The sequence below is a fragment of the Cynocephalus volans genome, chromosome 4 (assembly GCF_027409185.1).
Source record: "Cynocephalus volans isolate mCynVol1 chromosome 4, mCynVol1.pri, whole genome shotgun sequence".
NCBI classification, from domain to species: Eukaryota; Metazoa; Chordata; class Mammalia; order Dermoptera; family Cynocephalidae; genus Cynocephalus; species Cynocephalus volans.
In genome coordinates, this window is record NC_084463.1 from 39,776,564 (window position 1) to 39,803,360 (window position 26,797).

The window sequence follows — 26,797 nt, forward strand, 5'->3', positions numbered from 1 at the left end:
GTAATAGCCAGACAGGCACGACTGCAAGAGAAGGGCAGGTGACCTGTGCTCGTGAATGCGACTTTGTCTATTCCGCGAATCACCTTCTTTTGAACGTCTTAGAAGAAACTTTTCCATGAGTAGAGAAATGCATTTTTTTCTTTTTAAAAATATCTTTACCTGGGCCGGCCCGTGGCTCACTCAGGAGAGTGTGGTGCTGATAAAAATATCTTTATCAAGGTATCATTTACATACTGTAAAATTCACCAATTTTAAGTGTACAATTCAGTGACTTCATTAAACTTACCAAGCTGTGCAACCATCACTGTCATGCAGTTCCTTATTTCCTTTTAAAGGTAAAGACACGCACACAAAAATTTAAGAGTTGCCACAAGTCAGCATACATTTAGTGGTATTCCATTCCAATATTATTAAAATAGAAATCATGTAACACTTAGCCATTTAACCAGTGTTTCAACCCAGAGAATTTTTTCTTTCAACTTTATTTTGTTTCCTCTGCTTGGAATTCATTAAGTTTGCCACTAAACACAGTACAGTATTCAAAGTGCAGGTCTGTGTTAAGCAGCATCAGTTTAACTGAGCCAGCATTACAGGGCTGCTGTCCTGGGCTAAGCCTGGACCGGCAGCGTGGACATTCGGGAATGCCATCCTGCCCGTGAGGAGCGGGAGCCACCCACACACAGCAATTCATCTGAGCCTCATGACAACCCTGGGAAAAAGTATCTCTACTTTATGGACACGGAATGTGGGACACAGAGGAGTTAGATACTGTGCCTAGTGTGTCGTGGAATAACTCAAAGCCATGTGTGCACACCTCCAAGGCCATGCCCACAGTAAGCTGCCAAGGGCTCCAGCAGACATGAAACTCCTTTAAGCGCAGACTTGGGAATGATTAATTTGGAAGCCAGCACATTCCCACGCGGGACCATGGGAGGAGGGGGCTTGGATTTAGTTTTTATTTCTATAAGAATTCTTAAAGAGTATTTTAATTATACAAACAATTTCTAAACATGTTATTCACACAGACATTGTGAAAGTTCCCTAACGCTTCCACCCGCCCACGCCCGTCATCTGCAGGTTGACGTTGAGTAGGCACTGGCCTCGAAGTGCTGCCGAGAATTCCATTCCCTACCAATAGCTGCCTGATTCTTTGTCAGCTTCTGAGTAAGAGTTTGATTAAAGAATGAGTTCTGCTTAACAGAAACACTTGAAAACATGTTATGCTTCTTGTGCTTGCTTGAGCCACCACCCCACGCACAATGGCCCAATTTCTCTCCAAAGCCTGATGGCCTCTGAGCAGTCCAGCAGCTGCTCACTGCTGCCCCCTCCTGGCCCTGCAGGCAGCCTTCTCCTTCCAGGATGTCCTGCTCAAACCACCTGCTCTCCTAATCCCACATCCCACAAACTGAGGTGGCCTGAGAGTCATTTATCCATTAAGCAACAGTCATACAGTGCGTAGGACCTACAAACATTTGCTGGTCCTAAAAATAAATGTTTAAGATTCCCCCAAAATTAATTGGTTTCAAGTTTATTTTTAAAATACCTTGCAAAATATTTAACATAGAAATATTTAATTAAATATCTGTACCATGAAACATTAGGCCAACTTATGGACTGCAAAGTTTTTGACGGATAAAGATTCACAAAAACAAATTATGGCTTACATTTTTTCACTATGTAAAAATGATTGCCAAGAAATCACAGCCAAAGATAAATGTTCAATCATGAACAGGTGAGATACAGTACGGATGAAGTTTAAATCCTGATGTGACTGCTTTGGAACGTGTTACCTTGGTCAAGTTATTTCATCTCACTGTGCCTCAGTTTCCTAATCTTCAGAAGAGAAAGTGTCTGGAGTAGCTACCAGATAATGGCAATTGTCAGAATTAAATAAAGTAATGTATTGAGAGAGCTTAGAATAGTGCCAATTACATAGGAAGTTTTCAGTGGGAAAGAGTTATCTTCAATTCTTATGTCCAAATAATTTCAAAATATTTTTCACAACAGATTACTTTTATTGATGGTCACAAGTGCATTTTCATATTCTTCCCATGTGAGGTGGAGCCCATCAATGTAAAAGACCTAGGACCCATAAAAGGTCTCAAAATGAACTTGGCTTGTCTAAAGCTATCCTGCTCTTGTGCAGCTGATTTGTAAATGTTCAAATGCAATCAAGTTCAATCCTCCTTAGAAATGCAAAATATGGCATCGACAATGCAAGTTTCCTGTTGACTAAGGCAAGAGAGCAGCACTGAGTCAGGGTGTTTTCAGGGACCCCAGCCCACACCTGGCAGGGGAATTGGATTTCTTTAAACAATGTGACTGACTTGCAATATTCTGATAGCCCAAAAGAGTCTGAGTCAAACACTGGGTTTCTAAACCTAAATCAAATGTGCATCTTTACATCACCTCCAGTGCACTGTTTTTCCCATAGGAAAGAAAGAAAGGTAGAAGATGGTAAGAGAGGAGAAGCATTACCTCACAGGAGTTCCCTGTGTAGCCTTGGGGACATTCACAGCACTCCACGTCAGTGGCCACTGCCAGGCCTACAGCATTAGGTCTGGCTGTGTCCAGAGAGACAGAATCCAACCTACAACAGATGGGGGCCATTATGTGACTCACAGGCTCACAAGTGACATCTCACACCTCAGTAAAGATGGGTTCCTAAAAGATTTAATTCAAACAAAGTGGTGATGTAATTTTTGTAACTGAAGACTTTCACACAGGTACACGCTCTGGGAGCCATGATTATTTCTGGGAAACACGGTCATCATTTAATGTGCATAGAAAGCTGTAGGAAGGGTCTGATGTTGCATTTGACATTGAAACACTTCTGAAAAATCAGTCCATTCAGTAGACTTCCCAGTAATACAGAGGTTATTCTCAATGTATCATACTATGTTTGCATTAGCAGCATCCAACTTTTATGCCTGGCCAGGCATTGCCAGAAACTGACCTCCTCAAGGTAGTAAAATGACCAAGGATGGACACATTAGCTTAAACAGGCTTTTAACATCAGGAGAGTGAGAACCAGATGCAACATGGTCCACGTGACTGTTAACTCATCAGGCTTTTCTCAGAAACCCTCCTTGAAAGTTTCTGATCCTAACGTCAAGCCTGTTTCCTGCTAGATACATTTGTCATGGATGACTATTTTTATATCTTCAATAAAATTATACTAAAAATACTTAATAAGATGGCAGGTTCCTTTAGCTGTGTCCTTAAAATAGTAAATGTAAAATATATTAAGCTTAAAATATATAACAATAAATAAAGATTGTAGTACCTTCACTATAAGTTTTTCCTCCCTTCTCAATACACACTTGTAAAGAGCCCTTTTTGCAGAATTGTAGTTGGCTCTGATCAAGAGATGTGTCTCGTTGGCAAGGACAGTCATCAGCTGGTCATGATCGATCTCCCTTTTGGTATTAAAATCTCAGAAGTTCTCAGGCACGAGTCTAACCACATTTAAGTACTCTTCGTAGGGCTGAAGTTTACAGGCCCTCTGCCTGGGTGCTTAGAACAAATCCATTTCCCTAACATTTAAAAACAAGAGGAAGTGTATTTATAATTCAATTTAATGATCAAAAATAAAATCAAATTTTGTGTTCAGCAACATGCTTTTTCACTTGTGTTCCAGCAGCAAACATGTAATGGTTTGTGCAACTCTTGGTCTAGAACTATCAAAGAAAAGGTGTTTCACTGTATTCCTTTTAGAGGATTCCAATAATAAATCAAAAGACTGTGAACTTTGCTGGGATCTTGGAAAGAAAACAAAGGCATGCATTTGCCCACAGTTTTTATTAAGGCAGCCCATCTGACATCCTTAATCTGTAACTAAAGAACAGAAGGAGAAAAAGTATGTAAATATACCTCCAGCGTTCCATAAAACTGCTGTTAACAAAAGTGATGTACTTTCCATGGTTTCTAGTTGTTCGGGCTGGAGGTGGAGGAGCAGATCACTCAGGGTAAGAGGAATGGGGTGCAGACACCTGAGACAAGAACCTGAAATGGTTTTTGCCCAGGCATGCTGCAGGCCCTGGGACATTACCACTTTGGGAATCCCTCTACGCTTGCCTAGCCACTTTTAGTCATAAAACTATCACCCCACTAAGCCCCAACCACTACAGCAAAAGCAATGCAAAAGCAATTACCTTAATGATGACATCGGCATGAGACGTGAGGTCACTGTCCACTGTGTCCACTGGAATGTCATAAGACACTGTGTATCTCAGGAATTCACCAAATGAAGTCAGCTGAAATGTTTAAGTGAAAGTAAACACCAAAGGAGAAAACAGTTGCAGCCCCAAGTGAGAGAAAGTGTTCTTTAGGATCCGTCTGCAAACATCTAGGCTGCAAGATATCTCAGTGGCCAGAATATGTAAGAAAATTCATGTTAAAGGCAGAGAAAGGGGAGCATTTTATATGAATATTTCATTTAACCAATATTACCCAAATGCAGGGTATTATTTGAACGCACAGAAGAAAAATGCACTCCTTCTTAGAGACCCCAAGGTAAGTTACTGTAAACTTCTGTTAATCACATAATAAACATTTATTTAACTTAAATAATTAAGGAGGTGGGGAGTTTGATCTTCATCTACAATCTCAACATTTTGATTTGATTGCCCGGCTTGCAGGAGAAAAGCAAGGAGCATGTTTGATCTGCTACTTAAAGGAAGGACTAAAGGTATTTCTTCCTGATCAGATACCCTTTAATGTAAAGTAAAGATTTTCTTTCTGATGCGTATGTTACAACAATATGTTGTTCAGAACCCAATTTTGCACCATAAAACTGGACAAGTGATCTTGAGAGAAAAAGAATTGACCTCTGGTGATAAGATCATATTATAAATAGAGCACATGTTCTAGGATTATAATTTGATGAAAAAAAGTTATTTAGAAAAAAAACACTCCTTAAAAATATACAAAACAAATTATAAAATTAAAATATAACCATGAAATTAACTAGAAACTTACCAAGCTACAAGACTACACTACTATGACAGTATTCCATTGCTTTACAACAAACCAAACTCATGGTAAGCTGAGCGGGGAGCTGTAGTTGTTGAGATAGATTCCCCCAAATGTGTTTTCAGATTGGTCAGAACCTGGAGAGAAGGGGCACAACCCGTGAGGGAGGCGGGAACATGCCATGGAAGGGAAGGTTCAGCCTGGAAACCAACTTTCCACGTTGTGGAATCACCATTTTGCATTTTCTTAAAATTAAAACAGAAAGTATTCTGTCTGCTGCTAAATGTGAACTCTACATGAGCAATAGCCTGTCCTGATGTGGAAGTGGGGGATCAGCTCAGCAGTCCCAGGGTGGAACATTCTCTGAGGGCCTGCCATATGCCGCGCAGTGAGTCTGCCGCCACTAACCTGCAGACATGTGACGAGCACTTCAGGAAGGCCCAAGTGGGTTGGGAATTCAGGAGGAAAGTCAGAAGTCTGCCACGGGAAAGGGGATGAAGATTCACAAAACAGGTTGCTTAGGAACTGGGACAAGAACAGATGTCCATTTATAAATGCTGCAACAAAAAGCAAATAGGGATCCGAAAGATCCTGTGTACTGGATGTAAGTCGAGACTGTGAAATGCTCTGCCCAACACTCAAGTGACCAATAAGATTTCTTAAAAGGCAAACGGCAGATGTTCTTTCCTAACATTCTCTGAGACCTTGTCCAGGACGCTGTTCCCCCCAGCAGCACATGCACCTTATTTCCGAGGTGGGCCTCCAGGGCCACCCAGTAGTACTTGGGGGCCAGCGCTGCAGGGCCACGGGGTTGTTGATGCTGACCTGGCGCCACCCACACAGCGCCTCCTGCTGTGATGGGAGCTTACTCAGACTGACCAAATCGGTGACCAGCCACCCAGACATATTGCTCACCTTAAGAACAATCCAAGTATTTTAGAATATGAATAGAAGTCACCTTAGAATTCGCCCAGTCCAGTGCTAATATTTTCACAAAGAATGGAGATGGGTATTAACAAAATGTGGCTATTGAACTGCACAGCCCATGACAGTTCCACTTGTCCAGGGAGCGGGAAAACCTGAGATTGAGTCACATCCCCCAGATCCAGATTAATTATGAGCAAATAAATGATTAAAACCATGATGACAGGGCTGGCCGGTTACTTCAGTTGGTTAGAGTGCAGCCTTGTAACACCAAGGTCAGGGGTTCAGTTCCCCGCACTGGCCAGCTGCAAAAAAAAAAAAAAAAAAAAAAAATCCAACCAAAAAACATAATGGCCATGAGTATATATGTATATATATACATTAGACCAAAAAATAGCAAAGAACTTAATAAATGCATTGATTAAAATGCCTCTTGCTAACTCTGACTTCCCCTTCTTTGTTGTCCCTGCTATTTACCTAAATGGTGCAAATGTACGACAAGAACCTCCGGATCCTATGCTCCCAATTTGTCCCTCACATATACACAACGGTAGTCACCTGCAGATGAGTCCACCCCTGCAGCCCCTCCCTGGCCTCCAGACATCACACTGTCTCCTCCCCTGGTCACCATTTGGCACCCCCTCAAACTGACCCCCCAGAACTCTCTGTTTTCAAAACAACTCACCTGTCCTCCTCTACCCTGTGCCTCCTTCTGTTGTCCTCACCCTTGCCACGTGACGCCTCCCACCCCGGCCTGTTTGAGCTGGAACATTCTCCTGACCCATGTCCTGGTGTGCTTTCTGGCCTGAGACTAGTAAGGCAGGTGGGGTGAGACTTGAGCTCCCCACTTGATGTGCTTCCCCAGAGAAGAAATTCAAACGTGATGCCTTCTACAGTGCCATATCATCCTGACGCTTCCATAGGGGACACTTGTGGGAACAAACACAGGACTTGGAGAGAACTAGAGTGAGACAACCTGCTGATTAAATCTGGTTCACATGCGGTGCCTCTCACCTGACTGATGGGCCAAGAAAGGCCATCGCAGACATCAGAAACGCCAAAGCAGAAGCACTCGGAGCAGCCCTGGGGGTTTCTCTCCTTCAGGTTATAGAATCCTGGCTTGTAGCGATGACAGTCTTTTCCCTCAACATTTTCCTGTAAGTTAGGGTAAAAGACTAACTTGTGTCTAGATAGGCAGAATAAAATGACAATAACAAGAAAGGTGTTTGGCGAGCCACAGAAACAGTACATGAATAAACACCCAAAGCAAATGTGAAGTCTCGTGAGGTTAATATTTCCAAAAAAGATAGTTTGAAATACAAGTAAATACCATTTCATTTAATAGCAGGAACAAGGATCATAGAGCTTGGTCATAATGTTTAAATTGCTTGTTTTGTTTTGTTTTAAACTTCCATTTTTGCTGATCTTACATGCATTTCAAAATCTGAAGAGGGCTCTAAAATTGTCCCATTCATAAACACTGAAAAATAATTTCAATCATATATGAGGGAACTTCAAAAAGTTCATGGAAAGATTCATATAATCTTTTAATTTTGTTCTTCCATGAACTTTTTGAAGTGCCCCCGTATCTAGGACTCTGCTTACGTGGGAATAAACATGTAAGGTACATCAGGAAATCCTACAAATTATGGGGAAATTGTTATTAATATCATTTGGCCAAATAAAACCCCTCACTGGTACTATACTAATGCATTTATTGTGATTGTTGGATTCCTTTTAAAGAGAAATCCAAAATAATATAACTGTCTTTAACTAGTGTTCTTAGAAATTTAGTATTTACCTGTTTCTCCTCCAAATACAAAGCTGGAAATGAATGTTCTGGAAGAATTAAGTGAAGGTAAGAAACAATATGCAGTGTTTGGTTTCATCCAAGAAGTTGCAGACATGCCTCTGGAATATACGGCCAGTGCCCAGAGGTACCAAAAAAGAAAATCAGGTGCCCACACAGAGGGAATTCTGCTTAAACCTTATTGTTTTTCTCAAGAACTGATCATCTGAGCCTAGAACATGTTCCTTTTACAGAGAACCTCAAAGGAAACTCAAGGGTGTCCTTGACCTCTACAAATACCTTACAAAGACACGGCTCTGCACACAGGTCATCATTCACACTGCCAGCCGGACTGCAGTCACAACAGATGCAGAGTGGGTAACCCTTGTAGCCTAACTGGCAGCAATCACATTTTTCTCCTGCAAAACCTTCCTTACATGGACACTGACCTGGCCACTTCCCTGGAGGGAAAACAACAGCAGTGACCCAACATGAAGGTAAAAGAGGCTTAAAGGAGTGGGAGGAAACATTTTTTTGTAAAGGACCAGAGAGTGCATAATTTAGGCTTTTGGCCAGAGTCTCTGTTGCAACTACTCAACTCAGCTGTTACTGCTTGAACGCAGCCACAGACAATATATAAGCAAATGGCCATAGCTCTGTTACAATAAAACTTTATTCACAAAAACAGGCAGGGGGCTGGCCAGTCAGCTCAGATGGTTAGAATGTGTTGCTGATAACACAAAGCTCCAGGGTACCAGCCACAGTACCTTGCTCTGAGATACAGTTTCCTTGCCTGTGAAATGGGTTCAAAAAATTCTGTCTGCTATGGTTGACAAGTTTAAATGATACTGTTTTAAAATGAGTCCAATCAAGGGCAATTGTCATCACCAGCATCACCTCCCTCCCCTCACCAGTTACACATAAGGATCAATTCAGTTGTGCAGTTTACCCTCCACATTGCTGGGAGGCCCCACAGTAGCACATCTGTCCCTTCTGGTCCATCCCCATTGACCACTGCTAGTGGCTGAGAATTTGATGGGCTCACAGAAGTTTTCAACAGATACAACCTATTCAGGAGACTCTGGTATTTTCAAGTCTGTTTGCCAGGTTTTGAAATGAAAAGAACATTGACATTTACCAAGTTAACTGGAGGATTTGCTTGCTTTGTCAGATGATGTATGCAAAAGCCCTCGAGTGTCTTCTAAGAGCTAAATAGAAGGGTTGCTATTTACTGTGTTTCATGTATGGCTTTAAACTCAGCCTATTTCTTCTTTCATTGTTTGCTGAATTATCTGCTCAAATGTCATCTCATCACCCCAACATTGTCACATTCACACCCTGTCTCCCTCCAATCGTGACTACTAATTTTGCCTCATGCCCAGGGCACTATCCCTACCTGGCATTATATTCCTCATGGACTCATTCATTTAGTGTCTGCCTGTGAGTGGGGAGTTTGACCATCTTGTTCATGTACATAGTCCTGGGTCCTAGGAAACTGCCTGATGCATAGTAGGTGCTTGAAAAATATTTGGTGAACAAAAGAATCAATGAAGAATCATATCAGCAAATTGCTACATGATGGTAACAGTTCCATGAGGCACAAGTCTTCCACCAAAAAAAAAAAAAAATCAGCTACAAACACAAAAATGAATCAAGACCTTACCATTGCATGAGTCAGAATGGATTTTATCTTTAATACAGGCAGAACTGAGGGACCCCACGGGGCCACAGTCACTGGGACGGCAAGGCTCATCCTCCTAAGGAAAAGCCTGAAAGGCAGGAGTTGTCCTGGATTATCTTGCTAGAAATAACAGCAATATTACCAATAATATCAATAATAATACCAGTGACAAGGTATCAGTTTTTTATTCAAGATGGGACTATTACAATGATTTTGTGTACCAAGGGGATGTAGGATCTCAGGAGCATAAGGTGATCTCAAGTCAGAAGGCCCCAAACATCTCTCCGAGGGTGACAGCAGTCAGTATCATTAGCAAATGCCACCCTTCCCCACCAGCACTGCTACCAGCCCCCTCACTCTGCTGGCCCTCACAGCCACATTTTAAGCGTCACCTGTAAACAGACTCTCATAAGTATCTGTGCAACAGCTATCAAGTCAATGGAGGATTGACTGAACACCTGCTATGGGCAAAATACAGCTGCTTTAGTTATTGGCTAAATCTTCATGTCTATGGTTGATTTTACCTGAGATTACACAGCCAAAAGGCCCCCAAATCCAAGTTAAATAACAATAAGTGAGCATCCTAATTTGAGCAAGAAAACAGGACAGAGTAGGAAATGCAGATCTGAATAGCACGACCAGTGTAACGGGAACGTAAATGAAGTACTACAAAAGAAAATGAGTGTGCAGTACTGGGCCTGAGGCTCGGTGAAGTGTCTTGCACTCCAGGAAGACAGTGGAGCTCAGCTGTGGTGAAGGAGGACTCTTACTTGGTGTGGCCTATAATGTCCATCGACACAGGTTTCACAATTGATCCCCATGGTGTTCTGCAGGCAATTTATGCAGACCCCTACTCCTCTGAACTGTCCGGCAGTGTTCACACTTCTCTTCTGATCTGCAACACTTTCATCATAGTAGCAGTCTTTGGCTTTATTGTGACAATTACATTCTAGGAGAATATTTTAACATCTCAATTAATAAACATAGTATTTATCCTACAGAGAAAACCCTTCCCTCTCTTAGTAAGTTCCTATGACTATAAATTAAATTAAACCTCTAGGATAAGTCTTTTAAATATGATATAGACAATATTATAAAGGATAATCGGGAATATCCATCAAAATAATAAATGTGCACACCCACTGACCCAGCAATGCATCCTCTGGGATCACACTTTGCAGAAGTGTTTGCATACTTGTGAATGATGTTTAACCACCGCACCACTGCTTGTGTTAATAACAGACAACCAAAACATTCATTAATAGGTAGCTGTTTAAATTGTATTACACCCGGGCCCAGCCCGTGGCGCACTCGGGAGAGTGCAGCGCTGGGAGTGCGGTGACGCTCCCGCCGCAGGTTCGGATCCTATATAGGAATGGCCGGTGCACTCACTGCCTGAGTACCGGTCACGAAAAAGACAAAAAAATAAATAAATAAATAAATAAATAATATTACACCCATATAATGAAATTCTCTGCAACTGTTTTTACAAACAGCATTTCAAATTTTAATATAAAAGAATTTCAAGATATATTGTTAAATATATAAAGCAATGTGCAGAATGGCACACATAGTATGTCATCCTCTGTGTGAAAACTGGAGAGGAGAAATATGTTAATACACGCTTTCTTTGCATGCAAATTTTAGAAGAAACATGCTAGGAAATAACAAAAAGTGGGAAGGATGCAAATGAAGTGGGAGTAATGCTTTTTACTAGATACTTTTATATATTGTCAGATGTTGGAATCTTGAGAATATATTACCTATTTAAAAATTAAATCCAAATAAAGAATAAATGAATAGATGGAAAGGGAGCCTTAAGTAAAATAGCAAATCTATAAAGGTCCACTTAGGCTTCGATAATTTAAATGTTATTAAGGTAATCTGCAGCTTTAGGGACTATTTGGATTTCTAAAAAAACAAGTTACTTAAAAATTTAAAAAGTTAAGACACCATAAACTTCAACACGGTAAGAGGGAAAGAACTACACTGTTCAGATTCTAGTGTACTCACCTTCACATGTGTTGCCAGAAGAAACGGTCATGGGCCTCCAGGGCTGCTGGTGGTATCCTGGGAAGCACCTGTCACACCTCTCTCCACAGGTGTTATGTTCACACTGACACTGTCGTTTCTAAACAACAAGGAATACAACATTTGATCAGAAAACCTTACCTGCATAGTTTTCTTAATTTTTTTTAAAAAAGAACCACTTACAGTCAAATATGCGGCAAGACTTCACAATAAAAGATATATGGCTATATCAAAGCAAACTGGCATTTCAACATTAGAGAAAAACATACACATGAGGTGGTTACAAACAGAAGTGAAGATAAAGCAAAACTAAAATATAGGTTAACTAACAAAAATGTTTTTAAAAAGATATATTGACTTTGTAGGGTTGGAAGCTCTTATGAATAATTTTCTTGCTGTTTATCTATATATTTTGCAGCATCAAAAAAAGAAAAATAGGGCTGACCCTGTGGCTCACTCGGGAGAGTGCAGCGCTGGGAGCGCAGCGGCGCTGGGAGTGCCGAGGCCGTGGGTTCGGATCCTATACAGGACTGGCTGGTGCGCTCACTGGCTGAGCACGGTGCAGGCGACACCAAGCCAAGGGTTACGATCCCCTTACCGGTTGCAAAAAAAAAAAGAACGAAAGAAAAATAGAATAATCTTATTCCAACGGTAAAGAATTACAAAAATTGGGGGAAAATAAGAAGTAACTTCACGTGAGTGGTTTAAAAGAAGAAGATTCACCTAATATTATGGTAAGACAGATCAACTTTATTTTATCTTAATTTAGCACCACAAAACAGAAAGGGAGAAGATGAGAAGAGGGGAACCCTTCTTTTACAAAGTACAAACATAATTTATAACTGCATATGCTTTTTTGCTTGACCTCTTATAGAGAAAAGAGTTTCAAACTCTGTAAGGCCGCTGAACTGTACACTTTAAAATGGTTAAAATGATAAATTTTATGAATATTTTACTACAAAACAAAAAATCACAGTAAAAACTTAATTTGAAATATATCCTCCAAACAAATATAAATGAAACTGTAAGTCAATGAAACCAGATAAAACCTTTTTGTTAGGCGGCATGATTTTATTTATTTATTTATTTATTTTTGCAATCATAGATTTAATTACAAATTTTAAGAATGTACTAGCCCCTACAGTATCCAACATAGCCTATCAATATGAGTCATATCCAAAACAATAAAAAGATTATATACCCTTCAACGTCTGCCTTAAATAAATAAGAACAATGTAGACATTACAGCCACACCTTCTATTTTGAAGATTTAATGAAATATAAAACACTAGGACTCACCTTTGTAGTGTCATCCCATGGGCAGCTGCTAGCATGGCCGTAGCAAATGCACATCCCGCCAACAGAAATGTCTTTTATTGAGTAGTAATACTATAGAAAAAGAAAGTTACAAACAAAATTAACACTTCTTTTATTTCAGTGAAAAAAAAAATTGGCACACCAACAACTATCTCAGGTGCTTTAAGAGCTGTAATTGGTAATCTAAAATATAATTATATACCCATTTAAAAATTATATTTTATGCACAATCATTGTGCTCAATTAAAATAAATAATGTTCAAATTAGCTAATCAGTAGAATCCAAAGGAGTCTAAAAGAATTTCCCAACTTGGCCGCATTTTAAACCAAGACAGTCACCTTCAAAACCCATGCTATTGAAAACCCTAAAAAAAAAATAGGTAAATTAAATACAGCATGGTATAAAAAGGATAATATATCAAGACCATCAGGATTTATTCCAGAGTGCAAAGTTAGTCTAACACACGAAAGTCAGTAAGTGTAAATCAGCCGTTAACAGAATGAAGTGCTCTCCTCTTAGGATCCGCTCTCACCAATTCTTTATGTCTTTGCATGTTAGTGCAAATGAATACCTCTTTAAATTTTATTTTTCATTGTTCACTGCTAGTATATAGCAATGGGATTTATTTTTGTTTATTGATTTTGTGTATTGCAACATTGCTTAATTCATTTATTATTTCTAGTAGTTGTTTTGTAGATTTTCTAGGTACACAGTCACATCATCTACAAACAGTGACAGTTTAGTCTTACTGTACATTCTGTATGCCCTTGAGTTCTTTTTTCTTGAATTATTGAACAAGGTCTTTACAAATTAAAACATTGCCAAGGGGAATAAAAGATGACCCAGATAAGTGGAGGAATACAGCATGTTTCTGGATTGGATGACTCAATATTGTTAAAATGTCTTCCAAAATTCTTCACAAATTGATCTAAAGATTCGATAGAATCCCAATAAAAATCCCAACAAGCATTATTTTGGAAAATATTAACAAAGTGATTCTAAAATGTGTAAGGAACTGCAAGGAACCTAGAATAGCCAAAATAATCTTGAAAAAGAACTAAGTTGGACCTTATGGCACCTAGCCTCAAGAGTTACTATAATCAGGTAATCAAGAAAGTTTGTTATTGGCATAAGAATAAACAAACAGATCAATGGAAGAGTAGAGAGTCCAGAAATAGACCCACGAGAATAAGATCAAATCATTTTCAACAACGGCACCAAGACAATTTAATGGGGGAAAATAAAGTATTTTCAACAAATGGTGCTGGAACAATTACATATGCATATGGGGAAAAAAGAACCTTGAATCCTGTCTCACACCAAACACAAAATTAATTTGAGATGGATTACAAATGGAAAAGCTAGAACTAGAAAGCTGGTAGAAGAAATCATAGGATAATATCTTTGTAAATGTGGGATAAGCAGATATTTTCCTGAGAAGATATAGAAAGCGTTAGCCATAAATGAAAACAATGATAAATTGGACTTCATCAAAATTCAAATATCTGTTCATCAAAAGTCATAGTTAGGAAAGTGAATGAGCAAATTCCAGACACAGTGAAGATATTTGCGATATATACATATCTGATGAAGGACTTATGCACAAAATATATAAAGATCTTTTATAACTCAGTAATAAGGAGACAAATAGCCCAATTTAAAAATGGACAAGGGAGCCGCCGCCGGCTGAAGCCGGGTGCAGCGGCCGCTGCCGGGTCGGGCCGAGCGGACGGGGGCGGCGCGGGCCCCCAGGGAAGCCGCGGCCACTCCCCCCCACCCCCACCCCGGGCCGGCGCGGCAGGGGAGGCGGAGGATGGAAACACCCTTCTATGGCGATGAGGCGCTGAGCGGCCTGGGCGGTGGCGCCAGTGGCAGCGGCGGCGGCGCCAGTGGCAGCGGCGGTAGCTTCGCGTCCCCGGGCCTCCTGTTTTCCGCAGCGGCCCCGACGGCGGCGGCCGGCAACATGATGAAGAAGGACGCGCTGACGCTTAGCCTGAGCTAGCAGGTGGCGGCGGCGCTCAAGCCCACGGCCGCGCCGCCCCCGGGCCCCCTGCGCGCTGATGGCGCTCCCAGCGCGGCGCCCCCCGACGGCCTACTGGCGTCCCCGGACCTGGGCTGCTCAAGCTCGCCTCACCTGAGCTGGAGCGCCTCATCATCCAGTCCAACGGGCTGGTCACCACCAGCACGCAGTTCCTCTACCCCAAGGTGGCGGCCAGCGAGGAGAAGGAGTTCGCCGAGGGCTTCGTCAAGGCCCTGGAGGATCTGCACAAGCAGAGCCAACTGGGCGCGGGCACAGCCGCCGCCGCCGGGGGGCCCTCGGGCACTGCCGCGGCCGCTGCGCCCCTCGGCGAGCTGGCCCCGGCGGCAGCAGCCGCGCCCGAGGCGCCCGTCTACGAACCTGAGCAGCTACGCGGGCGGCGCCCGGGGCGCGGGGAGCGCAGTGACTGTCGCCTTCGCCGCCGAGCCCGTGCCCTTCCTGCCGCCGCCACCCCCAGGCGCGCTGGGCCCGCCGCGCCTCGCTGCGTTCAAGGATGAGCCACAAACGGTGCCCGACATGCCCAGCTTTGGCGAGAGCCCACCGCTGTCGCCCATCGATATGGACACGCAGGAACGCATCAAGGCGGAGCGCAAGCGGCTGCGCAACCGCATCGCCGCCTCCAAGTGCCGCAAGCGCAAGCTGGAGCGTATCTCTCGCCTCGAGGAGAAGGTGAAGACGCTCAAGAGCCAGAACACGGAGCTGGCATCCATCGCGAGCCTGCTGCGCGAGCAGGTGGCGCAGCTCAAGCAGAAAGTCCTCAGCCACGTCAACAGCAGCTGCCAGCTGCTGCCCCAGCACCACGTGCTCGCGTACTGAGCCCGCACGCGGGGCGCATGCGCGGCCCCCCTTCCGAGGTGGACGCGGGGGGGGGGGGGGGGGGGGGCGTGGGCGCCCGGGACTCGGAGAGGTCGTGGCCCCGGGGATCCCCCCCGATAGTGCCCAGGACTCGGAGAGGGCCCCATCCCCGGGGCCTTACCCCCCAGGGTGCCCAGGATGCGGAGAGGGCGCCCCGGAATCGACAATCTGGACCCCCTGCTCCTGGGGGGTGAGCGCATGACCCCCCCTGCGCTGCCTCTGTCTCCCGCGGGCGGCCGCCCCGTGTTGCACCAACGCGCGCGTCCTGGCCGCTCCTTGTACACACCGCTGCAGAAGGGCCTCCGATGGAGCGCGCCTCAAGCCCTGCCTTCCTTTCCTTTTAGTTTTTTTTTTGCCTTTGGAAGAGAGAAGAACAGAGTGTTCGATTCTGCCCTATTTATGTTTCTACTCGGGAACAAACGTTGCTTGTGCATGTGTGTGTTTTCTTGTGTTGGTTTTTTAAAGAAATGGGACGAAAAAGAGACTCCTCTTTCCTCGCTGTCGCTCCCCCGCCCCCGCCCTTTTTGTTCTGTTTTTCGTTTTGCTATGAGTCCACATTCCTGTTTGTAATCCTTGGTTCACCCGGTTTTCTGTTTTCAGTAAAGTCTCCTTACGCCAAAAAATAAATAAATAAATAAATAAATAATAAAAAATAAAAATGGACAAAAAAACCTGATCAGATACTAATAAGCACATGCTCAATATTAGTCATCAGAGAAATACAAATTAACATCACAAGGAGACGTCAATTCATGCAGATTAGAATAGCCATCATGAAAACAACTCCTGACACTAAATACTTGAAAGCATGTGATATACGCAGAACTCTCACACATTGCTGGTATGATTGTAAAACAGTACAACTACTTTTGATGAAAGTTAGGAGTTTGTTAAAATGTTAAACATACAGCTACCCTATAACCTAGTAATTCCAATCTTGGGTTATTGAAGGGATATGAAAATATTTGTCCACAAAATCCTGTACACTTAACTATACACTTAAAATCTGTACCTTTTCTTGAATGTAAATCATATCTCAATTTAAAATTTGAGATTAAAAAAACCTCTTGCTTGGTGAAGATCAGATGTGGAGTCAGACTAGAATGTGAAGACAAAGGCCACCACCTTCACTCCATGGAGGCACTGTGGGGATGGAGAAGGGTGAAGGGACCTAAGCACAGGACGTCAGTACCATCTCCTGCTTCACAGGGAGTATTTGGAATGAATATAATGATCTTCAATAAAATAAGAACATAACAGCGGGGGAGTGGGGGGAAGTTCAACCTGGGAGGAAAAGGACCACAGAAAGAGAAGAGAAGATTTCCCCCAAACAAAATAAACTTTTCACAGTGGTCAGGAGCACTGCCATATACTCACTCGTCTTGTAACAATAGGATCAATGTCTTTAGGTTCCCAGTGGCTAAGGGTCATGAGATCTGCATTAAGTGTTCGAATGCCCTGGAAGCGAAGGCGTATATAACGTGCAGCAGTAAATTCCAACAGCTTGGGTGACAGATCATCAGCACTTGGTCTGCTGTTGATTAGTGATGTATGAATCTGAAGACGAAGACATTAAAATAAACAAATGTCAGTTCAAAGATGCAAAAATACAGCACTGATTGTTTACCTTTGGGATGTAATCTTTACAAGGATACTATCTAAAATCAATGCAAAACAAGATTCTTGTTAAAAGCTGTCTTACATTTAACTACTTGTAAATATCCATGATCTCAACACTCTTCGACTTGTTGAAGTTGTCCATTCCAGTGTCGCAGAGACTGCTGGAAATCTTTTAACAGGACCACTTCTCTCTAGCGTCTATCATTAGGCTACGACTTCTCTGAAGCAAATTCTAAATGCCATAAAGAGGCTGGGGAGAGCAAGGAAACAGTGTCAAAAAGCCAAGGATACCTGCTCTCTTAATTAATCCCTTCTCTTGAAACAACATGGGGCTTGCTGCAGAGTTTCTTCTCTGAAGAGCACTTGAGAGTCCTTGTACTTTTATCTCACCAAGCCAGGTGCTACTAAAGAATGGGTTTTTTCCATTACACCATGATTTTAACGAAGTGTGTACAGTCTGGGCGTGCTGAGCACCATGCCATAATCCTTCATGGGCATCTCCCAGTCCTCGACACCCACCAAAAAGGAGAACTTCACAGAGAAAATTGGGACTATCTCTTTTATTTTATTTTATTTTATTTGACCGGTAAGGGGATCGCAACCCTCGGCACGGTGTTGTCTGCACCACACTCAGCTGGTGAGCACCGGCCATCCCTATGTTGAATCCGAACCCGCGGCCTCCGCACTATCAGCACCACACTCTCCTGAGTGAGCCATGGAGCCGGCCCTGGGACTATCTCTTTTAGAGGCTTTTTAGTCCTCTTTAATATTTCAGAAAATATTCTTGCCCTGATGTTGGGGGAAAGATACTCCAAAGGAGGATCTATTGGAGTTATTAAAACACAGCAAAGTGAAGACTGAGGGATGTCCTTGAAGGGAAGAAATCAATAAGGTAAAATGTATCTGTAGAAAAATTAACCATAACAGACACCATTAAAAGCTACTTTAAATAGAGTTAGAGAGCTACATGAAAGATCTTTGTATTGACAGATATTGATTTTGAGTGTTTAATACTGGATCTTACAATGGCTATCTTAACATTTGAGGCAGGGGACTCTGATAAAAATATAGATATCACTGCAGTGGGCACGGTACCTCTCCATGCTCTAGTGGCACCAGTCTAGAATAATACGAGGTGCAGATCACTTCATCACCAGCCCTGTAAGTGGGTGGCCCCCGTCTTGGAGTTATATTGTAGCGAGTCAAACACTCTGTGTCACTAACTGCATAATACTGCCAGGGGCTGAATGTGGTGCCATTCAGAGAGTGCTCCAAAATCCAGTTTCCAGGGCGAGGTGCATTGGCAGCTTTAATGATGACATATGCAACCTGAAAGACCTGAAACAAAAACACTGAAAAACCTCAATCCAGAGTCAGTGTAAATCGGGCAGAGAAAGACAAACCACATGGTCTCACATGGAACCTAGAATAGTTGAACTCAAAGAAGCAGAGAGCAGAATGGTGGTTACCAGGGTCTGTGGAGGGGGAAATGGGGAGTTGCTGGCCAAGGGGTGCAAAGTTTCAGTGATGCAGAGATGAAGGAATGAGTTCTGGAGATCTAGCGTGCAGCATGGGGACTGCAGGTAACCAAATTGGACTGTACACCAGAGACTTACCAAGAGGGTAGTTCTTAAGTGTTCTCACCACAAACACACAAAAGGTAACGATGTGATGTGATTAATATGAGAGTACTTCAAAAGGTTCTTGGAAAAATGGGATTAAAAGATACTACAAATCCCCCCTTGAAATTTTTGAAGACCCCTCATAACAATTATCTTGATTATGGTGATTATTTCACAATGTATACATGTACCAAATGATCAAGTCATATACCTTAAATATATACAACAAAAAAATTAAAAATAGAGTCAGTAGCAACTGCTCAAAAACTGACGAGCTTCTTGAGAGAACAGCTATATGATTATCATCGATGTCTCTTTATGCTGTTAAGTATCATTACTTATACACGTTAATGAGAACTATGTCTCATGAATATTCTCCTGGTGGTATTTATTTTAAAAATAAACTCAAAAAGTACTTACAAATAAGTTTGTATTAATATTATTAACAACAGCATTAGGATTAAGAGCTTGTTCTCTTGTTTCCAATGTCTTTCTCTAACTGGATTCTGAGTAACAGGAGTATTATATTATAGTAATAACAGTGTTATATGTCTTTCTCATAGTAATTTGGAGATACCACAATGAGAAGAAAGTCAGCCCACTACACGCCTTCTAGAACAGCTAAACTCCAGAACACTGACAACACCCAGTGCTGGTGGGGACGTGGAGCAGCGGGGACTCCCGGTCACTGCCGGCGCCACGGAAGACAGTTTAGCAGCTTCTCACACGATTAAACATACTCTTACCACATGATCTAGCAATGGTGCTCTTTGGTATTTACCCACGTGATCGAAAGCTTAGGCCCACACAGACACCTGCACGCAGATTTTAAAGCAGCTTCACTCATGACTGCCAGAACTTGGAAGCAACCCAGGTGTCCTTCGGCAGGTGAACGAGCACACGAGCTGCGGTGCACCCAGTCAATGGAATGTTATTCAGTGATAGGAATAAATGAGCTAGTCACCACAGAAGATATCGAGGAACCGTACATGCATATTGCTAAGTGAAAGAGGCCGATCTGAAAGACCCCATGGATGCCATTCTGGGAAAGGCAAAACTATACAGACTGTAAAAAGACCTGTGGTTGACCAGGGTTCAGGGGCAGGGGAGGGATGAATAGGGGAAGCCCAGGGGATTTTTAGGGCAGTGAAACTGTCCCGGATGATACTGCACTGGCGGACCCATGTCATTATACACGCACCCAAACCCACAGAATGTACAGCATCAAGTGAACCCTAATGCAAACTTGGACTTAGCTAATACTAATGTATCAATATTAGCTCATCAATTGTAGCAAGTGTATCCCACTAATGCAAGATGTTAATAATAGGAGAAACTATAGGGGAGGGAGAGAGTGAGGACGTATATGGGTTGTTGTTTTTTTTCTGTAAACCTAAAGTGGCTCAAAAACAGCTCTCTTAATTTTTTTAAAAATTGAAAGAGTGGAGAGGAAGCAAACTGGGAATACAGGGCTGCAGATGACCATTAACAGAATGAGGAAACAACCACGCCAATCTTGACTTTGGAAGAGACCCCTGGAGATATCTAGCCTCAAATCCAGCCCCAAGAAGGTGTCCTCTCTCCAATAACCCAGCCCTGTGAGAGCACGTCCAGTGCCAGGAAGCCCACTCGCTCCTGAGACGGGCCTTTGGTTTATGACAGCTATGGCCGCTGCCCCATTCATTACAGGCTTTTGGAGGGTTTGTTTGTTTGTTTGTTTGTTTTTAACAGTGATTCAAGGTACCCCACGAATTCTACACTCTGTAGCTACAGAAAAGATGTCGGATTCCACTTTCACATAACTGTCCCTAAAATATTTGAACATCCAGAATCCAAAGTCTTCTGGTTTTCAGTTTCAAAATTCTGGTTTCCTAAAACATTCATCATTTAGCAAGACCTCATCTCCTTATCATGATGCTCTGGACACACCCTTATTCTAAAATGTGAATCCCAGGAACTGAATACCAAACTCCAAGTGTTTTCTGAATTGAGAAGAACAGAGTGAAAATATCTTGTCCCTTCTTTTAGTCATTCAGCCTTAGCAAGCATTCACTTTTCTGAGAGTAACTAACCCAGGATTACTAACTTGGATTACTAACTCAGGTGGGGGTTGGAGCAACAACAACAAGAAAATGCCTTTTTCCATGTGAACTGCCACTTGCTACAGCTTTCCTCTAACCCAGATTGATATTTGTGATTTTTTTAAACCAAAGTCCCATCCTTTCTCTTTAAAAAAAAAAAAATATATATATATATGTATGTATATATATATAATATATGTATGTAAAAGTGTATGTGTACAGTATATACACTCACATGCATGTGTAATGTGCTGGGGAGGAACTTGTTATTCACTTACTCTGAGTCTTATTGCCTCTGGGTTTTGGGGGGTTTTGTTTGTTCTTTTTTTAGCTTCTTCCCATCCTAGCCCCCACTAATTCCAGGAACAGAAGAGTTTCTTAAACTTAGCTGATCACAAACCACTTAATTCCACAGGACAATTCTCTATCATTATAATAACTCTGTTCACCTACAAGACCTGTCCCCCAATCAAGCAGTCTGCATGTGATACCACTGTGTTAATGTGCCTTCTTTCTAGAAAGCAATCACTGTTTCTAAAGCACATTTGAAACAAAATAGTGTTCTCGGGGTTTCAATGAGGACAAGGGAGAACATCCTCAATGCACTCCTCTGTTTTGCGAATATTTTCATCATGAAAGTAACACTATGAGCATGTGGGCTGTAATCACTCACCACCATTGCACAGGCTGAACTAGACTACAACATGTACAGAAGGCAAGGTAATTTACAGAGACATCTGAAATGGAACATGTTTACCTTCTGTCTCCCAGTTTCACACTTGAAAATGGAAGGAACTAATGCATGTTAACAGCTTTACTCACATCATCTCACTTAATCCAAACAAGCCTATCATTGATATTGTCCCCATTCTACACATTTGGAAACTGAGGTAGGGACAGGTCAAGGAACAAACTACTTAGTTGCAAGTCCCAATTAAAAGCCAGGTGGTCTCACTCCAGAGTCCTTAACCACCATGATTATCACCTGCCATAGCACAGTCCCCAAATATCCAAACACATCTAAGGTTGCTGAACTTTCTTTTTGTAATACTACAAAAAAAAAAAAAAAAGACTCCTACATTCACTTGGAAACCATGTTCATAGCTAAAGAAGCACAGGGACAGTTGTTCCAGTTGGTCCTACAGTTTCTGTGATGACAGCCCAGGATGAGTAGGGAGCAGAGGTGAAGAGAGCACAAGAAACAAAAATTCATGACTGCTAATGTCTACAGAGCACTGACTGTGGCCAGAAATAGTGCTAAATGCTTTATTAGAATTATAAACTCTTCAAATTCATACAACTACATTTTTCTCATGAAGTACTGTTATTTCTCCTACCTTACAGGTGAGGAAACTGAGGCACGGAAAGGTTAAGTAATCTTCCCAGGATCTCACAGGTACTACACTGTAGACAGTGGGACTTGACCCCAGCGGTCTGTTCTCTTAACCACTATGCCACATCACGCCTACAGATGGCAAGGAAAGGGGGACAGAAATCCCAGGCTGAGGCAACTGGTGAGCACGAACCCAGTTTTCCCAACCTCTTACTTCAACCAGTGGCATTTATCTCAGTACCATGTTGTAGTACTTTATCAAGCCCTTGTCAGCTTTTATACTGAGAGATTAGTAATATGTAAGAAAGTGATAAAAAATAGATGAATAACCATAGTGGAAAAACTTTAGGACAAGCCCGCAAGGGAGGATTTGGTTAACTCTTATCTTGATCAAAGCTTCAGCTAGGAAACTGGTCAATGTTTGCACAATCTCTCAGTAGTCCTCAAGGTCCCCAAATTGGGGACCGGGAAACAAACTAAGAAGGGGACTGCAAGCTGTAAGCCTGATAAAGAGGAGAAGGATGCTGTGAAGGGTCGAAATCCAGTTTGTCTTCACTAAAGCCCCATTACGGGCTGAAGTGTGTCCCCCAAAATTTCATATGCTTAAGTTCTCAGAATGTGACTGTGTTTGGAGATAGGGCCTTTAAAGAGGTGATTAAGGGGCCGAGCCCGTGGCGCACTCGGGAGAGTGCGGTGCTGCGAGCCCGGCGACGCTCCCACTGCGGGTTCGGATCCTGTATCGGAATGGCCGGTGCACTCACTGGCTGAGTGCTGGTCACGAAAAAGACAAAAAAAAAAAAAAAAAGAGGTGATTAAGGTAAAATGAGGCTCTTAGAGGGGACCCGATCCAACATGACTGGTGTCCCTATAAGGAGAGGAAATTAGGACACAGAGATGCACAGAGAGATGACTACGTGAAGACACGACCACAGAAGGTGGTCATCTACAAGCCAAGGAGAGAGGCCTCAGCAGAAACCAACTCAGCCGACACCTCGATCTTGGACTTCCAGCCTCCAGAACTGTCAGGAAATAAATTTCTCTTGTTTAAGGCACCTGCTCTGTGTTATTTGTTACAGCAGACCTAGCAAACCAGTGTAATCACTAATTCACCAACCATGTGTTCACAAATAGGTCTAATACATAATACAGAAAAAGTGAGGCATTGTCTGCTAGCATATAGAATTGCCAGCCTTTGTCCAAACGAAACCCGCACTATTTGTCACCCTTATTTTGCTTGGCTGACTACACTTCCTGTTCTCACCATGCAAGGTATTGACAAGGCTATAGAGATATCACAACCCACATATAATGAGGGAGAGACTGGAAAATGCTACAGACTGCCAGGAAACCAGGTCGGTAGTTTTTCAAAATGTGAAATGTAAACCTACTACGGGGCCCAGCAATCCTAACGCTGGGTACATACGAACGAAAACTGAAAATCTGTCCACACAAAAGTTTATATATGAACGCTCCGATCAGCCTCACTTACACTAGTCAAAGAGTCAAAACAACACAGAACGCCAAGGAAGAATACTGAACCTGCAAGAGAGGAGCACACACACACACACACACACACACACACACACACACACACACAATCACTCTCACACGCACAACGGACACACACACTTACACACACACTCACATAAGGTCCTAATACAGATTTCAGTAAATTCTTCAACAGAAAACTCACAGTCCAGGAGAGAAAGAGACATTCTCGTCAAACAAAAAATTCAACAACAACAAATACAACAACAAAGCCTTTCAGACAAGAGCACTGTATGGACAAGAGTATCCTTCAAACAGGGAGAGAGACAATCCTCTCCCAGACAGACGAAGGCCGAGAGGATCCCCCACAGCAGACCGCTCTCCCAAAGCGCTGCACAGGGCTCTTCCATCTCAAAGATGACGCTGACGTGCCCCAGCACCACATCTGCAGGGATGAAAGTCAGCAGTAATGGAAGTAGAAATACAAAGAACACACTCAACCTGGAATGATGACGATGACGAGAAAACCGCTCCCCGCCCTCCCCCGGTGGCCTCGTCCCCGCCGCCCTCGCACTCTCAGCGGCGGCGATGGCTCACCAGGCCTGGGACCCCAGGACACGGCCCGTGACCAGGAGGCCCCAGCCCAGCTGCACCTGCTACTCCGGTCTGGCCCCCGCACCGTCCCCCACCAGCTGCTACCGCAGCAGCCCTGGGACAAGGCCACCGGCACGCTGGGGACGGAAGGACGGACATACGGCGGGGCAGCGCTGGACTCCACCGGAGGGGAGGAGGGCGTCCCAGCCTCCTGTCTCTGCCAGCGCCGGGCACCCCGCCCGCCGTCTGCATCCCTCCCCGCTGGCCTCCGCCGCCCCTCCTGAACTCAGGATCCGGGGAACCCTCCTAATGCACCCCGTGCCGCCTCCATCTCGGCCCGACCACGCTACTCCCCTGCCTCGCTCGGGAGCCACAGCCCCCTCACCCGGGTCCTACCGGCTAAACCACGCCGCTCCCCTCGCAGGTCTCCTCCTTCTGCAGCCTCTACCGCCGCTTCCACCTGTGTCGCCACTTTGTCATCGCTCCGCGCTCCCGTGCGCACGGGGACCGAACAGGCTCTGGTGCGCCCGCCTGCCCCGCCGCGTCTGGGAGACGGGCGCGCTCCCCGCCTCTCCAGGCTGCCTCAGGGGGAGGACTCGACACCCCAGAGTAGGCGGGGCCAGGCCAGTGCCCAGGCAAATGGGGGTGGGAGGGGCGGGAAGACAGGGGGGGAATGCCCGCCGGGGAGTGGGGGAATTACTGGGGATAGTCCATAAAGATAAACAGGCCATCCTGCAACCACACACAGTTTCATTTCTTCTTTTGCAAACTACATGAGGTTTTTTTTTCCCCTCAGCTGATCCACAGTCCACATGTCACTATTTCCATGTGACCATGACTAACAGTATTATTTAAAGGGAAAAGTGTTGAGCCACTTTATGTAAGAAGTCAAAACTGAAAAGTAGGAAGTTGGTTTCCATTCCTAGTCTCAACGTTTTTCTCCATATAGCTGCTCCTGTAGCTCAGTTTCACCAAGTGTTTTGGAATGATTTTGCTAAATCTGTGAAAGATTCATTAGAATTACCTCAAAAGCACAACCAATCATGTCACCAAATTCCCTCTGTGGGGATCCTCACTTTTCCCTCTCTGTAAGCTCTGAGTGACAGCCTAGCACCCCTAGAAAGAGACAAACCCACTTGTGACATGAAGCTACGGACATCCTCAGACCTGAGAATGCAAAAAGCCCCTTTCCTGTCCCCAGCTCCTGACCACAACCTTGGCCAGAGCCATCAGTGCTCACCTATGAGTATCTCAGCCTTTGAAATGAGGCTTTTCTCCAAAATGCAGTCCCCGTTCATTCGTGTTGGAATGGAGGTAGCAATAAAAACATCCCTTTCCTTCCCTCCTGACCACAGAAGCAGACTCCAAAATCCGTCATGGAGAGTAAAAAGAGAAGTCAGCACTATTCCAGGAAAGAGCAAACCTGGAGGTCATGGTTGAGTCGGGTGCTGCAGGGGTCTGCCCGACACTTCCTCCTGTGTCCTGGGCTCAATGCACCTGCCTGGGAATCATGCCCCGTGGACGAGGACGCCGGGTATCTGGGAGCAACCTGTGCAGTGAAAGAAGAGCCCATGGCGCCCCGGAGGAGCAGGGCCAGCCCTTCCCCACATGGACATGGCTGCTCCTGCCCGAGGCGGGGTGGACAGAGTGCCCCACACGGACACATGAGACTGGGAACAAGGCTTCCCACGGTTTTTCACTTAAGCTCCATTCAGTAAACATCAAGTGAGCACTTTCTTTGTTCCAGGGACTATGGCCGGTGCTACAAGAACAGCAGTGAGTGGAAGATCTGTGTGGACTCTGTGCCCTCAGGGGAAAGGCAGAGGGTGACCAGGTCACCAGGGAGAGGATAGAGGTGGTGGGAGTGTCTGGGTGTGCAGGAAGGCCAGTCTAGTCTGGAGAAGGAGGGGTGGTCGGAGAAGTCATCTCTGAAGAGGGGAGAGATGGACAGGAGAGGTCTAGGTGCAGGAGCAAAGTGCAGAGGGACAGGAGGAAACCCCGAGGGACTAAGCAGCACAGAGACCACCGTAGGCCCCAGGGCTTGAACGCAGGGGCCGGAGGGAGCCTGCACAGGTGCTTCAAAATTGTGAGAGATGGTGGTGTTGACTCTGTAAAGACCAAGAGACCAAAACAGAGATAAAAGCAAGTAAGTCTTAAAGAGTTTTCTAAAAGGTCAAAATGTGAGTTAGAGGGAAAAAGGCCAAGCAGGACTTTCCAGCTCTGGGCAGCTCTTCTCCACTGGGAGGACGGCGAGGTCTCTCCCACTGGCCCCAAAGCCCACACTTCCCCTTTCCTTCCTCACTGTCGGAGAACTTCTGGCTGAACATATTTGGAAGCTCAACTTCTTTTCACTTCGTCTTCTCATTCTCACATTGATGTGTTTTTGCCACAGCAGATGGAGCATGATAAGCACAGAGCTTCTCGTTCCTTCCTCTAGAACCTTCTCAGC

General features: G+C 44.0%; 1 protein-coding gene, 1 long non-coding RNA gene and 1 pseudogene across 2 annotated transcripts; 1 reads left to right on the forward strand and 2 right to left on the reverse strand.

The window, feature by feature from the left end:
• Nucleotides 1–2,520: 2,520 nt before the first annotated feature.
• LOC134375288 (uncharacterized) lies at nt 2,521–4,234 on the reverse strand. The gene is made up of 3 exons (XR_010023388.1): nt 4,155–4,234; nt 3,287–3,536; nt 2,521–2,590 (listed from the first exon to the last, which is right to left on the reverse strand). It is a non-coding gene; the product is annotated as an uncharacterized LOC134375288 (long non-coding RNA).
• An 803-nt stretch (nt 4,235–5,037) lies between these two features.
• On the reverse strand, nt 5,038–19,847 carry LOC134376034 (laminin subunit alpha-1-like). The gene is made up of 9 exons (XM_063094729.1): nt 19,817–19,847; nt 18,326–18,582; nt 16,988–17,167; nt 12,699–12,788; nt 11,382–11,499; nt 10,139–10,317; nt 6,913–7,053; nt 5,271–5,499; nt 5,038–5,111 (listed from the first exon to the last, which is right to left on the reverse strand). The coding sequence occupies exons 1-9, from the start codon at nt 19,845–19,847 to the stop codon at nt 5,038–5,040; spliced, it is 1,299 nt and encodes a 432-aa protein (XP_062950799.1).
• Nucleotides 14,531–15,571, forward strand: LOC134377276 (transcription factor JunD-like; annotated as a pseudogene).
• Nucleotides 19,848–26,797: the final 6,950 nt, after the last annotated feature.

Coding starts and splice junctions, on each gene's coding strand:
- LOC134376034 (XM_063094729.1), bottom strand. CDS start 19,847: ATGCATGTACGGTTCCTCGATATCTTCTGTG. Junction 17,168..18,325: donor TGCCACTAGAGCATGGAGAG/GTACCGTGCCCA, acceptor CTTCGTCTTCAG/ATTCATACATCACTAATCAA. Junction 10,318..11,381: donor TTCTGGCAACACATGTGAAG/GTGAGTACACTA, acceptor ATATTCTCCTAG/AATGTAATTGTCACAATAAA.